Source organism: Stegodyphus dumicola, chromosome 1, assembly GCF_044657685.1.
Source record: "Stegodyphus dumicola isolate Sdum_Otavi_A_Nest chromosome 1, ASM4465768v1".
NCBI lineage: Eukaryota > Metazoa > Arthropoda > Arachnida > Araneae > Eresidae > Stegodyphus > Stegodyphus dumicola.
This window is the reverse complement of record NC_140768.1, coordinates 60,039,467-60,054,097: the sequence shown is the minus strand read 5'-3', so window position 1 is coordinate 60,054,097 and position 14,631 is coordinate 60,039,467. Positions and strand designations below refer to the sequence as shown.

The following is a 14,631-nucleotide window of genomic DNA, read 5'->3' as shown; positions in this document are numbered from 1 at the left end:
TAACGTTTATTTTATTTTAAAACTTTACTACCCTCTCTTATTTTTCCACTTCGGCCAGAATAAATGCGTTAACTTGTTTCTGCAAATTGTACTTGCTAACGCTTAAGTATTTAAGTTGTGGCGTTTTGACAAGAGCACAGTTAGATGGAGAGAAAATGAGCCGCCTTGCCACTGTATTCCGCACGAGTTTTCGCTGCTGTCCGCCTTTAAGGCCCTCTCGTTATTTTAAACACATTGTAGTTTTCAGAAATTTGCGCACTACATACGTAATAATTTAAAAAGCCAGTTTTAGTGTCAGTCATCTGTATCAAGCATTCAAAGTTAGCTCTTATTTTAAATTTAACTAGTTAACAGTTTTTATATTTTTTACGTTCAGACCACAAGTGGTTGGTCTCTGTATCCCGAAGTGCGGGAGCGCCTGTAATATTGTGGAAAATAAAGGGTAAAGTTAACCCTTCCTGCTTGTGTCGTCCATTCCACACATATTTGAACATAGCTGGAGTAAGCTCCCTGCTCCCATTCAGGACACGTCATGTTCCCAAAGCGGATTAAGAGACATACAAGTCCTCATAACGTAAGTACGGCAGTAAGTAATACAGTTTCTGCTTAACTGCTCCATTGGAGAAGCTTGAGTTCACAACAAGGGTTATCTCACTTCCATCCTTCCAGTCTATTATTGTTTTTATAAAGTACGTTAATTAAGAATGTGCATTTAAATAGTTAAAACTTAAGTATTTCGCATTAGTTTGTAGCATATAATAGTAGGAATGTATAAAACAAATGGTGAGATTTCTATAGTGGTGATGTTCGTTCTTGTTTATTATGTATACGAGTTGGATGTTCTTATAAAGTCTTCTGATGAAAATATTATGTTCTTTAGAATATAGATGGTATTTTGTTTTCATCATTGCTTTCTAGTTTGCAAGTTTTTGGAAAATTTTATCTGCATCACCATCTTTTGACAGATTATTAGACTCAGAGCTTTGAAAGCAGTTTCGAATTTCATGTGCCGTCGTTACCACTCTGTCTCTCTATATATTTATTTCCAATTAATTTATTGTTCATTCCTTTTTACAACAATTTTAGTGATCTCTTTAAAGGCACTGCTTTAGAGTCATTAAAGCGATATCAACAGGCATTCCTTGTAGGCTATCTTCCACATCCATTTGGAGTTCTCGCTTTCGGTATATTTTCTCATTCGTATCATAAATTTGTTTCAGGGTATTTTCTGATTTGTAATTTGTATGTTTTGAGTAATCTTCTCTGATGCCACTTCACTAACATTTCTGGACTTCAAAATATTACTTTAACTATGATTAAGCACTAGTGACTATATACTTAGAGATCCTGAATGGTAGAAATAATTAGTAAGAGTTTTGGTTTGTGCATCTGGGTCTGAAATAATTATTCTTCGCTATTTTTAAAACAGAAATCTTTGGGGGGGGTGAACCAAAAAAATCCATTACCATCAAGACATGCCAGATTTCTTCCCTTCTAGCTGGAGTTTATATGAAAATGAAAATCCCTGAGTTCATTTTATTCACCAATGTTCTATAATAGAAGCTTTCTAGATCCATCAAAATCTTTTGAAGTAAACAGAAGAACTTCTCTTGCAATGCTTTTCGTCTGTACTTTTTCTTCTTCATTATGGAGACTTTTCAACGGTTGTTCTTTATTGAAAGATTAGTTTATTCCACACTGGCTGTATTCTTAAATCAAAGTGTTCTCTAACATAGAGCAGATACTTTTCTAGTTCTCATTCCTTGCTTACGCATAAACATGGATTCGCTGCCATCTAAAGAAAAAAATTTGAAAAAAAAAAGGCTATGCGATAACTTTCTTTTAGACTTAATTATTCTTTAACCCGTAAAAGAATTTGTCGTTTGACATTTTTTCTATTTTATCTCTTAAAACGTAATTGTTGATTGTTGTATTTCCTAATTTCACTTTTGAGGACATTTGAGTGCACATTTAAGTTTCTTTGTGTGTTTTTAACTCATCACATTTTTCTTGCTGAATTCCGTCTTCTTAAAACCACATAAAATTCTTCCTTTTCGTTTCGCAGTTATTTTCAGAAGTTAAGTTTCTTTGCTATCCGTTGTCTTTTTATTTCATTATTAATGAATGAATTTGACAGTTGCAACTTTCTGCCTAGTTGTAAATGCATTATTTTGACTATACTGTCTTAGTAAGAATAAAATATTAAAACGTACGACGAAACAGAATTGAGAAAATCAAGTGATTTGACTGCGATACTTTGGTGTTACGCTTTTTAGATGCCATTTTCTTCCATCTCAGAATCGGCAACTTACCCTGCGACTGAAGAACCTTTCCACTGGATCATAACATCACGAACTAGCGCTGATAGCAACACTGATCATTTAGTTACTGTAGTAAAATTATTGCCGGTTTATAAAGCTTTACTAATAATAAGATTTTTCCTGTATAATTTAAGTAAATGTCTGAAGAAATATATTTTTAATTTATTCGTGAAAATTACATTCAAGATATATGTGTAACAGAGAAAAATATGTTAAATAATTTTGAATTTCTCAAAAGCTGTTGTACAGATGTTTCAGCTGTAGAATATATTGTTAGCAAATGTACAGGCGCTGTAAGATAGCTTCTTCGCAAAGCAGGTTTAGGGTTGCCATAAATGGCAAAAGAAGGCAATGTTGCCCCATTTGGCAAGAAATCGCCCATTTGGCGACAAAATTGGCGATATTCCATGGACGGATGGAGAACCTTCTGGAACGAATTCTTACAGGTTTAGCCCAGAATGTTCTCGAACACAAACCGAAAGCTATATAAACCCTGCTGGTCCGCAGTCATTAGTGTGTCTCGTCTAGCGAGTCAGTCCGTGCGGAGTCGATTGAGTTGACAGCCGGGCAGCAAGTGCCGAGTGGGTCGTCGAGTGCACCTTAGGAGTCTGTTAGTGTATCGCGATTAGTGCATCGTCGAGAGAGCGTGTTGAGCTCCGGGAACGACTGAACCGAAGAGTCGGGAGCTGTGCTTGTGTGTCGTCGAGTGCATCTCGAGTTGTAGCGTGGAGAGTCTCGAGAGTACGTGGAGTTACGAGAACGATCAAGCAGAGTCGGGAGCTGTACTCTGGTGCTTTGCAGGAAGCTGTCTCCACCGTTATTGCCTGACAGTGTGAAGGCTGTGTCGCTGATCGTTCCAGCGTGTTTATAGTAGATCTTCGACGACTGTAAAAAGTGTTATTGCAGCTGTCCTGATTAACATCGGCTAAATAAAGTGTGTTTCGATATTTCATAAGTGTCGTCGTTATTCACTCCAAATCTACGAACCCCGTACGAACGTGAAGGAAGAAAATAACGTAACAACTGTTGGCAGAGAAGAGAAAAACGCAACAATGTTAGTAGTGCTTTTGCTCCTTCTGGTGATATTACAATCCCTCTGTTCTCGAGGAGGTAGGTTAATGAGCATTCCCATTTCTCCTTGCAATAGAGCTCCCGTTTTATTTCGCCAACCTTTCACCTCCCGGAACAAAGACAGAAGAAAACTTACTTTTAAAATACACGTGAATGCATCACTTGGAACAATGTTATTAAGAAACGAGGCATATTTTTTTTCTTGCAAGATATTTTAAAAACATTTGCTGTATTATCCAATAACTAGCTAAAAAAACATTCCTATTTCGGTATTTTAAAAGGATCTCTCTAAGCAGTTACAGTTAGCAGCAGCTCAAGTTGCTAATTACTAAAATAATATTAATATTATAGAAAACTAACAATTTAAATTGTTTGCTGCAGTTTTATTAGTATTCGTACTCTTTTTCGACGTATTTGCAAAATTTCGCTTACGTTGTTCATTGTATGTAATATAATACGTTGTACCTAAATTTCGTGTACGTTTTCCAAATTATAATACAAAACAATCTAAATTATAATACAATAAATTATAAAACATATTTCTAAATTACAAAAAATATATCGAAAAATTCCGAAAAGGGTGGTAAAAATTAGGGTAAGTAATATAAAGAAATAAAATTTTTTAAAATATGATTTTTTTACAATATGATATTTTTATGAAAATAATTGCTCTAGTTCTATGGTCTATGCGATTAGTAGGTTTGGATAAGCTGAGGAATGCTAGTAGTTTGTGTTATTAAACTAACTGATAACTAACTTATTAGTTAATGTATTACAAAAGGAAATTTTGTAAAAATATTTTCTTTCATGAATATAAAATTTTTTGATATTGCCCTCTTTTAAAAATAGTTGCCGCATACCACAGATAATTGTTTGGAAGAAAAAATTAACTTAATGCACTGAGTTCCAATATAACATGGCTTCCTTTAATTTTGGTTCTCTTCTAATGAAAATTTTAATTTAAAGCCAAAAATTACTTGTAAGAGAAAGTCAGAAAAGGCCAAACAAACTTAAATATGTTAAAAAATAACTGTATTGATATATAAAATAAAATAAAATGTCTCTAGATGTAATGACTAAAAATAATGCATTTATTAAGACAATGAAAAAATTACATGTTAATTTCACGTGAATAATTTAAGTGTGTAAAGAAATTGAAAAAGGTGAAGAAGCCAACCGAATTTTTAAAGCCAGTCAGATGGTAAAAGCCGTCTTAAAGTTTGGTCTTAAAAAGGACAAGTTCGCAACCTTAAGGAAGTGGATCAAGAAAACTTTGAATAGCGCGCTTTACAAATATTTCCTCTATGCAACGAATTTATAAATATCTATTAAGAAACCATAAATTAAATAATACGAAAATAATTTTTTTGGCATATGCAGGATTTAGAAAGTAAGAAAGGAAAAGTAAAACAAAAGTAGTAGATAAGTAAAGTTGGTTGACTGACTAGGTTAGTGATGAGAGCAAACCATACAAGGGCTATTTGCTTTAGGGCAGATCAGACTTTCTGAGAGAAAAACGTCTCATATTCCGTTACACCATGAAAATTACGAAAAACACTATGCAGGTATTCCACTCAGAAGAAAATAAAGCCGGAACAGAAAACAGTGTTTAGCCATCTTTCCCACTGGGCAGTTGGCTGGCAATGCTTTGCCCAGAGGCACTCTTATTATATTATATGAGTGTATAAATAGGATGACCTGGTAATAGCTACAATGGACTGGCGATGGTTCTTTGCAGTGTAATAACTTGGAGAGACTTTAAGGCGTAGACACAGATAATGACATATCGTAAAAGTAAAAGTCGTGGTGGAAAATAACAAAATACAATTTATTTCTTGAATAACTCTTTTTAGAACGCATATTCTTCTTAACACATAATCTGATTGGCTGACAGCTTACCGCATTGCAGCAGGGTTACATATGCGAACACAAAACGAATTAATTTTGAGAGACGCAGTCCAGTAAAAATTATTATAAGCAGTATTGTAAACAATTTCTATTTTTAGGGCAGAAGGGGGAAATAGCCAAATTAAAATGGGGGATAAAAAGGAATATCGCCAAATTAAAATTAATACTTTTGAGTCACATATTTTATATCTTACAATATATATATATGTAATTGCGTTGATTAAATATTAATAATGTGAATAAATATATTTCCAATAGTTACAAAAGGAAAATAATGTAGTTTTATTAATCGTTGCAAACGGGCATACTCCGCTTTATGTTTAGCTCTGAGTTTCCTATAACATGAATTGATACGTCCGGAATTTTTAGAAGCTTAATGATTAGATTCTATTAGGGTCAATTGTATGAGTCATACTGATCCGAAGTTTGATCTAAAATATGGAATGTGAGACGCTTGACTTCTTTTCACAACTTAGGCATGAAGAGATTTTTTATACGGTTTATTTAATTTGTTTTCTCAGTTAGTTTAAATCAAATTTTTAAAGCAGTTTAGATTTTCATTCCTTTCTATATCTGATTACCTTGGAAATTTTCTCATGTACATATTTGTGATAACAATATAGTATTTCGTTGAAATAATTTCAAAATTAGACTTAAACGGCTAAATGTAGACGTCCACACTAAGGCTTTTGGAATTTTTAGCAAAACCTGACTAATTTGGGCGATTTTCAAATATTGTTCGATGGATAGCTATATATAGCAGGTAACACTGATGGAAATTTCTTTCAAAAGATTTTACCCTTTGTTGATAGCAGCCTCATAATTCTAAGGATTGATGAGATCGGTGTTCTAAATTCAAAGAAATTGATGGATTGAATGTAATCTTTTGCGGAATAAAGAGAATAATTTTCAGCATTCAGACATAATAAATTTTCTTTCTTTATTACTTTTCCGTATCCTACAAAATAAATATATGTCAAAAAATTAATGCACTAAAAAGTAAAAAAAGAATTTATGAGACTAAAATAAGACCGTTGGCCTCCCACGCACGAATTCTATTAGGATATTTACAGAACTTCAGAAAACAACAATACAAGTGACATTATAGAAATGACGTATACAAGAAGACTAAATTCGTTTAAATTTATTTTTGATTAATCGCTCATTCATGATAATGCGATTTTTAGGTTAATTAAAAGAACGCTATTTATGACCAGCGTTTTATATCTAAAATTAAAAGTGCCGGAGCCCTGCAGAAGTCTGTAAAGAACAAAAGGAAACAAATAAATAAAAATAACTAAAAATTAAAAAAATTGTATAATTAATTTTAAATTAAAAGAAATGTAACGAAATAAAGAAAAATATAATAAATTATTAAATTAATTTTAAAATAATTTAGTTAAATAAAAGAAATATCGGACCTTGTCTTATTTGGGTCTCCGGCTGGAATTACAATTATTCCACTCAGAAGCTAAGAAGTAGCTCAGCCGATCTCCGTTTTACGTATAATGCATTATTTCAAGGGATGACAGATCCAAAAACTATTCCATTTTTACAGCACACTAATGAAAAACGATGAAACGATTAAAGCTTCGCTAAAGAGAAAATTGACAATTCTAGAGACGGTAAGAGGATATGGAAATTTTAACGGAAAAGTGTAGCTTTGAAAATACAGAGGGAAAAGTTCAAAATTTCCTGATCGCGATGCCCTATCGATGTAACTTTAACTGTCAAGAAAAACTCTACTCTGAATACGATCCAATAACAACGTGAAAATAAATGCAATACTTCTCTACACAAGTGACAGCAGTAGTCCCCCCTCCCCATTTGGCTACATCATTTAAAAAGAGTACAGGAGTTCTGCAGTAGGCAGTCACTAGCGTGGAACGTGCACAAACAGGGTATAACTTTAAGTGTTTTCAGAAGCACAAAACTTACCCTTTGTCATAAATTCATTGCTAATTCTGGAGAATAAGCCTTTGATATATGATTGGGGTTTTTTCTTCCCTTAAAAGTCTCAAACTCTGTGGAAGGTTTGAGCGCAAGGGAAAGAGGAAAGACAGGTCTGCATTCAGAAGTTAGAATCCATTTTTAAAGCATATTTTACTTGTAAAAGGAAGTCTATCTGCTCGAATTGTGGTTCACTTACATGAAAAAAGTGCAGGAGCCCTATTATTTAGGACTGCGCTGAGCTCTTTCTGAAATTATAATTTATCTCGAAAACTGAGTAGTACCGGAGCAGGGCTCCGGCGCAATTTAAGCTCTAACTACATTTTCCATTCAGGGTAATCCTTCAGAAAGGAGTGCAGCTTAAAATTGTGGAGCAACTTGAGATTTCCTGCTGTGGGGAAAGCTACCTAAAATAGAATCATGGTGATAAGAATTTAGAAGCTACTGTGGTTTTCGTGGTAAATTAGGTATTCCAACAAGGGTGTCATATCTTATGCTAAGTATGAAACAAATTTATTGCACAATTGCGCAGAATAGTTTCGAAAGCTTCGAAATCTTATCGTATGAATTTAAAAAATATTTTATATTTATTAATGCACACATTAATACACATAAAATAGAAAACAAACTTATTTTGATAAAACTCAAAGATGAAGTTATACTTTATCTGTTTAAGCCAATAATTTATTTTCCTTTGAAGTAAAATTAAACAAAAAATTCATTTTTATTTACATAGGCCCGAAAATTAATATATTGCTTTTTTTCATTGCGGCGGATAATATAGACTTAACTTCACCATGGAGTTTAGTCTGTTTTTAGAAAAAAAGCGTTTATTAAGGTTAAACAATGATTTGCGGATTATAAAGAACGTGTTTCCATGTGATCAGTAGTTAGCTTTCTTTTAATATTTACAAAGCATATACTTACAAAATATATGCTTGATGTGCGGTGATATGTTATTAGTAAGGGGTTATAAGAGTTAGAACTAAATAAGATGAATTATGAATCATACGTATTAGTTTAAAATAAATTATATTTATTATAATTTAATGAATGTAACATACCAATTAATCTAAATTAATATAATAGTTTCTTAAGATATATATCATACTGTCTCATTTTCCAGTGTCATTTAACTCGACAACAACAGCAATAAAGATGTGAAAACACTGTCGGTAAGTTAACAGCAAGATCAGTTTTATTAAATGGCTTCAGGAAACAGGTTATCCGGGGGACTGAAATTCCGGATAACTGGAATTCTGAGTGCTTCCTTATTATTATGGCCTCTAGAATTTAAATGCCGCTAAATTTTCTGCCCTAGGTAGATGTCTGTTTATTACCGGTTACCATAGAAATGGACTGAATTATTTGTTTAGTGCAAAAAGTTGGTACTTACGTACTAGCGCAACTACCTTGACGTAGTTAGGTGTTTTTTACAGAAGAAAAGGTAATTCTGTGGACTTTCGGACTGTAAATTACAGTGGATATGATTAACTAAAGAAATTTTATGCACGTGGTTTGCCAGAATTTCGCGACTTCTGAAAATTAGCTATTTCTGCTAAGGTGGTTACGATAACACGTAAGTACCAAAAGTTATCTATAGGGTAAAAGGGAAAAAAAGAGGAAAACTGTTATCAGTTAATACGTGATACACATTCATTCGTTGCTGCTCTCTCATCGGACATGTTGATTTGAATAATCACCAAAATATCTCACTTATGGAATGTTTTAATGGCTATTTGGCAACGGTTTACGACACATATTGTTGACTTATTGCTGTAATAACAAAAACAAGGAAGGACAGAATTTCATTGTGTTATAGATGGTATGCAAAATTGCTCTTTAACTCTGTGCTACAAAGCACAGTGCCGAAAAGTATATGAAAATTGATTAAATCTGAAATGTAAATTAATATGTGCAAATTTCAAAATACATATTGGAGTAAACTACATACTGGTTATTTATTCTATAATATGCCCATACAATTAAAAAATAAACTTAAGGACATGTGTAAGATATTTAAGCGAATAACATTTTGTATTCATTGTGTATATTACATTTTTTTTTTCATGCTTTCTGCGTAAATAGTTTAACCATTCGTGCTAAAATACTTTTCTTTTAAGTTTGCAAATTATTAAGCTTCGGGATGGCTGGAATCTTTGGACCACAATCTCCAGCATCAGCAGCCCATGTCCAGTCCATTACGGATGCTCTGGAAGTGCCACATATCGAGACACGATGGGATTACAGACACAAAAGGGACCACTTATCTATTAACCTTTATCCACCACCATCGTTGCTTAATCAGGCATATATAGATATTGTGAAAAAATGGGGATGGCAGAGTTTCATAATTATATATGAAGAAAATGAAGGTGGGTATTCATACTTCAATGAAACGACTCTGTTTTAAAAAACTGCTATTATTGCTTTTTAGGTAAAATTTTTGAATTTAACATACTGCGTTTTATACAAACTTAACCGCATGATATTTCGTAACGCTACATATTCCGGAAGGAGATAGTATTCACGCATTATTGTGAAACACTTCTACATAAATCATGCCGAAATAATGTTTATTTTTCCTTTCTTCAAATGAAATATATTATAATGATTTACCCTTATTCCAAATGCTTCCGCATCCTGCTAAAACTTTGTTTAATTTAATACTACAAAATATGAACAGACCATGCAAGGTTATCTTCATGAAGGATTTTTTTTAAGGAAACTGGCTCGCATTTTCATCACACGAGGAAAACCACCGAAACGTCCAAGCAGTCAGTACATTCGTGAGGGTTCTAAACCAGACCGAATTATTAATGTTTGACGGTCTTACCCACTTTGCCAGTGGTAGGATACCTTGAGGAAACATTAAAGACTCCACATATTCAAAATTATTTTTATGCCAAGTCAAAATTATTTCTATACTTGAATATAATTCTTGAATGAATTTAAAAATATTCTTTAACCTTTTCGGTCCTAATGGGCACATTATTGGGTAAATAAAACCCACTTTTAAATGGACTTTTTAAGTTTGCAGTGTTTTTAAGAAATTAGGGAACAAATATATGACTAAAGAAACCTGGCCTATTTTGCCAAATGTGTCAGGTTGCACTTTCTAAAGACTGCTTTACGTTACATGAGACTTAATTTGTACTGTAAGAATAAAATATTCGGTACATTTCATTTAACTTTATTATTTATTTACATGCAGTGTAAGGTTATTATCACATTATCATAGACGATTGGAGCAAATAGTCCCAGGATATTTTTAGGAAACGGGCAAAATTAAAAATTTTAAACTTCTTTTAGTATGTCTATGGGGTTTAAACCGCAGAGCTGGCTTCCGCCCCGGATATATCTGGGTATACTCATACGGAACTGAGTGCCAACTCAGCAGAGAGATACCAGAGAGGACCATCCCACGGTAACACAACTCCGTGGAGACGGCAAATTTAATGTTCTATTTCTGAAAAAAACAAAGGGGATTTCACAACATGGGTACGGTTACGGGACCCTTTAAGAGTTGATAACATTCTATTGTCATACTGCATAAATCAAGTAATAGGAGATTACAACTGAATGTGAAAATACTTACACTGTTGTTGCATTACATATGATTAAGAGATACAAGCGCATAGATTTATATAGAGTTACAAAGTTAATAATAGACATTCATATGATACTGGTATAATTATACATATAGAAATTTAAACAATACATAGAGAAATGCTAGTGGTTGATTACCACCAATAGGGTACAGACAGAAGAGTGTAGGAGCTTTACGAGTATAAATTAGTTGAGAGTTATATACTGCGTGCTGTAGTTCATGTGCTAGTGCACACCTCCATATGAAGATGTTGCATTACAATGTAACTACCAGTTGACAATCAGCAGTAGGTAGCCGTGCGGTAGCTGATGTCTCTAATTAGTAATGTTTGATGAGTCAATGTTGGGGCATAGTCACAGAGATACGATGTGCCCAGACAGTAAATGTCTGCCGGTGTGTAAACACTGAGCCCTAAATGCTTTCAAGTGGACCGCTATGGTCGTTACTGAAAATTTGCACTCCTGTTGCTTGGCTCTGCCCTGTACATTATTACGCATTCATCTATTACAGCCTTGATTGGTCTTGTCTTAGTCTCTTTGTAGTTTGGAACCATTGGGGTCAGTAATTGCCATTAGGCTTTTTGAGCCTGTGCTGGGCTCTGGGTGTGCATGAAAAGAAGAGATGGTCAGGGTCACCTACCTCACATTCGCAGGTATCATTATCTACGAATCCAAAACGAAATTTTTACGTGAGGAATGGGCCGTGTCCCGTTAAATACTACGTCATAAAATAAGTGTGGGACTGTGTATTGATCTTGACTTTTGGGATAAACGTAAAGACCCGACGACCCGTGGTGCCCTGAACCCATCTCTGTTGCCACTGAGACAGTAATTGTTCTTGAGTCTGTCTTTTAATGAAAGAGATCGGCTTTAATGTGCCTTCCTCATAGACGTCAATAGAGCTGGCTGCCTCCAGCATCAGCCAGCTCGTTGCCTGATATACCAGTATGAGCTGGCACCCAGCTGAGACTTAGGGCGTGCTCCTGGTTGAATTGTAAGAGCTGCCGCCAATTTTCTTGAACTAGTGGGATATTTGATCTCTCGTTAGCTATGGCAGCCAGACTGGAGGCCGAGTCAAAGTAGATCTGTGTGGGAGCTCCTTCAACTTCTGTGTTATACTTCAGAGCAGCACTGACGGCCAGCAGTTCTGCTTGATATACGGAGTTGTAGTGCGTCAGTCTCCTTTTCCAAAGATGCAGCACTTCCCCGTCTGAGACGTGGCAGAATGCGCAGTCGGTTCTGCCGATGTCTTAGAACCATCGGTAAAGAGACCGGTAGGCTGTATGTCTTGAGCTGCTGTCGAGATAGAGATATATGTGTCGATATGTATAATATGTGTATGGCGTATTTCTCGCGCCTTCTTAGCATGCCTTCATGGTGTAATGGCTAGTACACTCGGCGCGTATTCGAGAGCTAAGAGGTTCTAGTCTCGGCGAGAGCATTGCTCATTTTTTACGTCTCTCAACATCAAAAGTTCTAATGTCTCTACAGTGGCACCCGAATTAAAAAAAGTGGTGGATGATGATTCTCCACTGCCAGGATTTGGTAAGTGGGTCCCCTAATCCCCAGTCACCCTTTGAAAGGGGGGAATATATATGAGGTATTTCTCCCGCCTTCTTTGCATGCCTTCGTGTTGTAATGGCCAGCACACTCGGCGCGTATTCGAGAGGTCCGAGGTTCAAGTACCGGCGAGGACAGTGCTAATTTTTCACGTCTCTCAGCATCAAAAATCCTAATGTCTTTACATATCTTCATTAAATTAAGCTACTTTTCATAGTTAAATTTTAATCATTCAAAAGTCCGGTCCAAAGGGCTAAATACCCGAATTCGAATATACATATTTTCATCACCCGATTACTTTCAGACAGTGGTTGACCTTTGTGAACCATCGAATTAGTATGGCAAATGAGTGCATTAAAATGCATTTTTATATAGCATTCTTATATCGAGTTAATATAAATGAGATCTTAAAATTGATTTCTTATTAATCTCTTATGATCGAAATTTTTGTTGCCATGAATGAGAAATTAATAATTACATAGAATAATTTTGTAATCATGGATGTAATTTTTATACTGCTTTCGAGTTCATGGTAAGTCTTTTTAACCATCGTTGATAATCAAAGATTTGAATTTAGATTTATTTGATTATGATAAAGCACATGAGACCTAGCTTCCTAGTGGAAGGAATGCCTTTATAAAAGACATTCTGAGTGGATTTCTTTAATTATTACTATTGCTTTAAGCACGCAAAAAGCCAAGCGAATAAAATAATGAATCTGGTTTTCATCTTCTTCCTTTTTATTCCTGAATGTGTGCGAAATAAAATTCTAAAAATAGTAAACATCGTAAACATATTTAATCACTTTAATAAATTATCTCTTTAATGAACTATGCATACAAAAGCTATTAGCGCAATAAACCTTTAAATGAAAGTAGTACATATTTTTTACAAAGCATAGCACCACAAAATTCCCTGACAATTTGCAAATTGTCTTAAGGATATCTCCTCCAAGCATTGTAGCAATATCTTCCTCGAAAACCTAAAACGATCCACCAAGACAATCAGCAGCATGTATCAAACTGTCTTACTCATTTTCATAATGAGCTTTAATTGTAGGCTCCAACACAATGAGCTTTGATTGTAGGCTACAGCACAAGGGAAATCAATACTTCATCATTCTTGTAACCATTCAGGAAGGAATGTTTGTATCAAAAATTAAAAGCAAAAATAAGGGCAACAGCAGTAAAAATCGGAATTTAAAATAAGTCATGCTTTACAATAAACTATGATTACTTTGACATTTTTTTAAAGGATTATATACTGTTTTAAAGAGTACAATATGTTATTCCCAAGTGACAAAAGTATTAAAAAGTTCTACCATTAAAAACTATCTTGCAACTTTGATTACACACATGATTCGCTGAAGTCAAATTAAGTACAGTATTCAGGTATAGTATGCAAATTTTTTGGGCTGTCAAAATTAGAATCAAAACTGGAATTAATTTTTTTTTGAGAAAAATAAAAGTACTTGATTTTCATTGTATTTAGCTAGAGACTGTTTTGTATTTGTTTCAAATACTACATTTTTATAAGTAAGCTAAGAAAACATGTGAAAAAATTTTAAATTCCAGTTTTGATTTTTTATTCACAATATATTATGCGTTATGATAAAAATCGATCTTAATTTTTCGACTATCCATTTCTGCTGCTGTTTTTGCAAGGAATATTTGTAATCTATACTGACGAATAACTGAAATTTTACTATATTTTTATTAATATTTTCGATTGTCTGATTTTATAAAATTTGAGAACATTATATTACAGATAGAGTTTTCATTTTCATAATTGGCATTAAATGAAAGCCACAAATATCTTTAAAGTGTTAAAAATCTGCTGAGACAGTTCAGCCATTTCTTTACGTTAACTCTTTTTACTGAGATCCAGGCATAAAGGATATCTCCTCCACGCATTGCAGCAGTAGCTTCCTCGAAAACCTAAAACGATTCACCAAGACAATCAGCAGCATGTATCAAATTGTTCTTACTCATTTTCATAATGAGCTTTATTGTAGGCTCCAAATGATTTTGGACCCTACAAAGAGAGTGACGTTTCTATCACCTTAACCTTTTTGTTGAAATGTTTCCTTGAAGTCAAGTACTCCAATAAATAGAGAAGTATATTATGAAAAGATCTAAGACGGTGCTCCAGTCTGCTCAAGAACGAACAAACTATTCTAATGCGCATTCTTGGAAACCACAATATTCAGTTT

The 14,631-nt window shown here is 34.1% G+C and overlaps 1 protein-coding gene across 3 annotated transcripts in view; it reads left to right on the top strand.

Annotated features, from left to right (window-relative positions):
- The window catches only part of LOC118187948 (glutamate receptor ionotropic, kainate 2-like), a 54,932-nt gene that overhangs the window by 6,434 nt on the left and 33,867 nt on the right, over positions 1 to 14,631 (top strand). For 2 of the 3 annotated variants that reach the window (XM_035358251.2, XM_035358250.2), the window contains exon 3: positions 9,374 to 9,625. The exons of the other annotated variant lie outside the window; for it this stretch is intronic. In XM_035358251.2, coding sequence (XP_035214142.1) covers positions 9,374 to 9,625 — 252 coding nt within the window. The remainder of the gene's footprint in view (positions 1 to 9,373; positions 9,626 to 14,631) is intronic. 3 annotated transcript variants of the gene reach the window in all.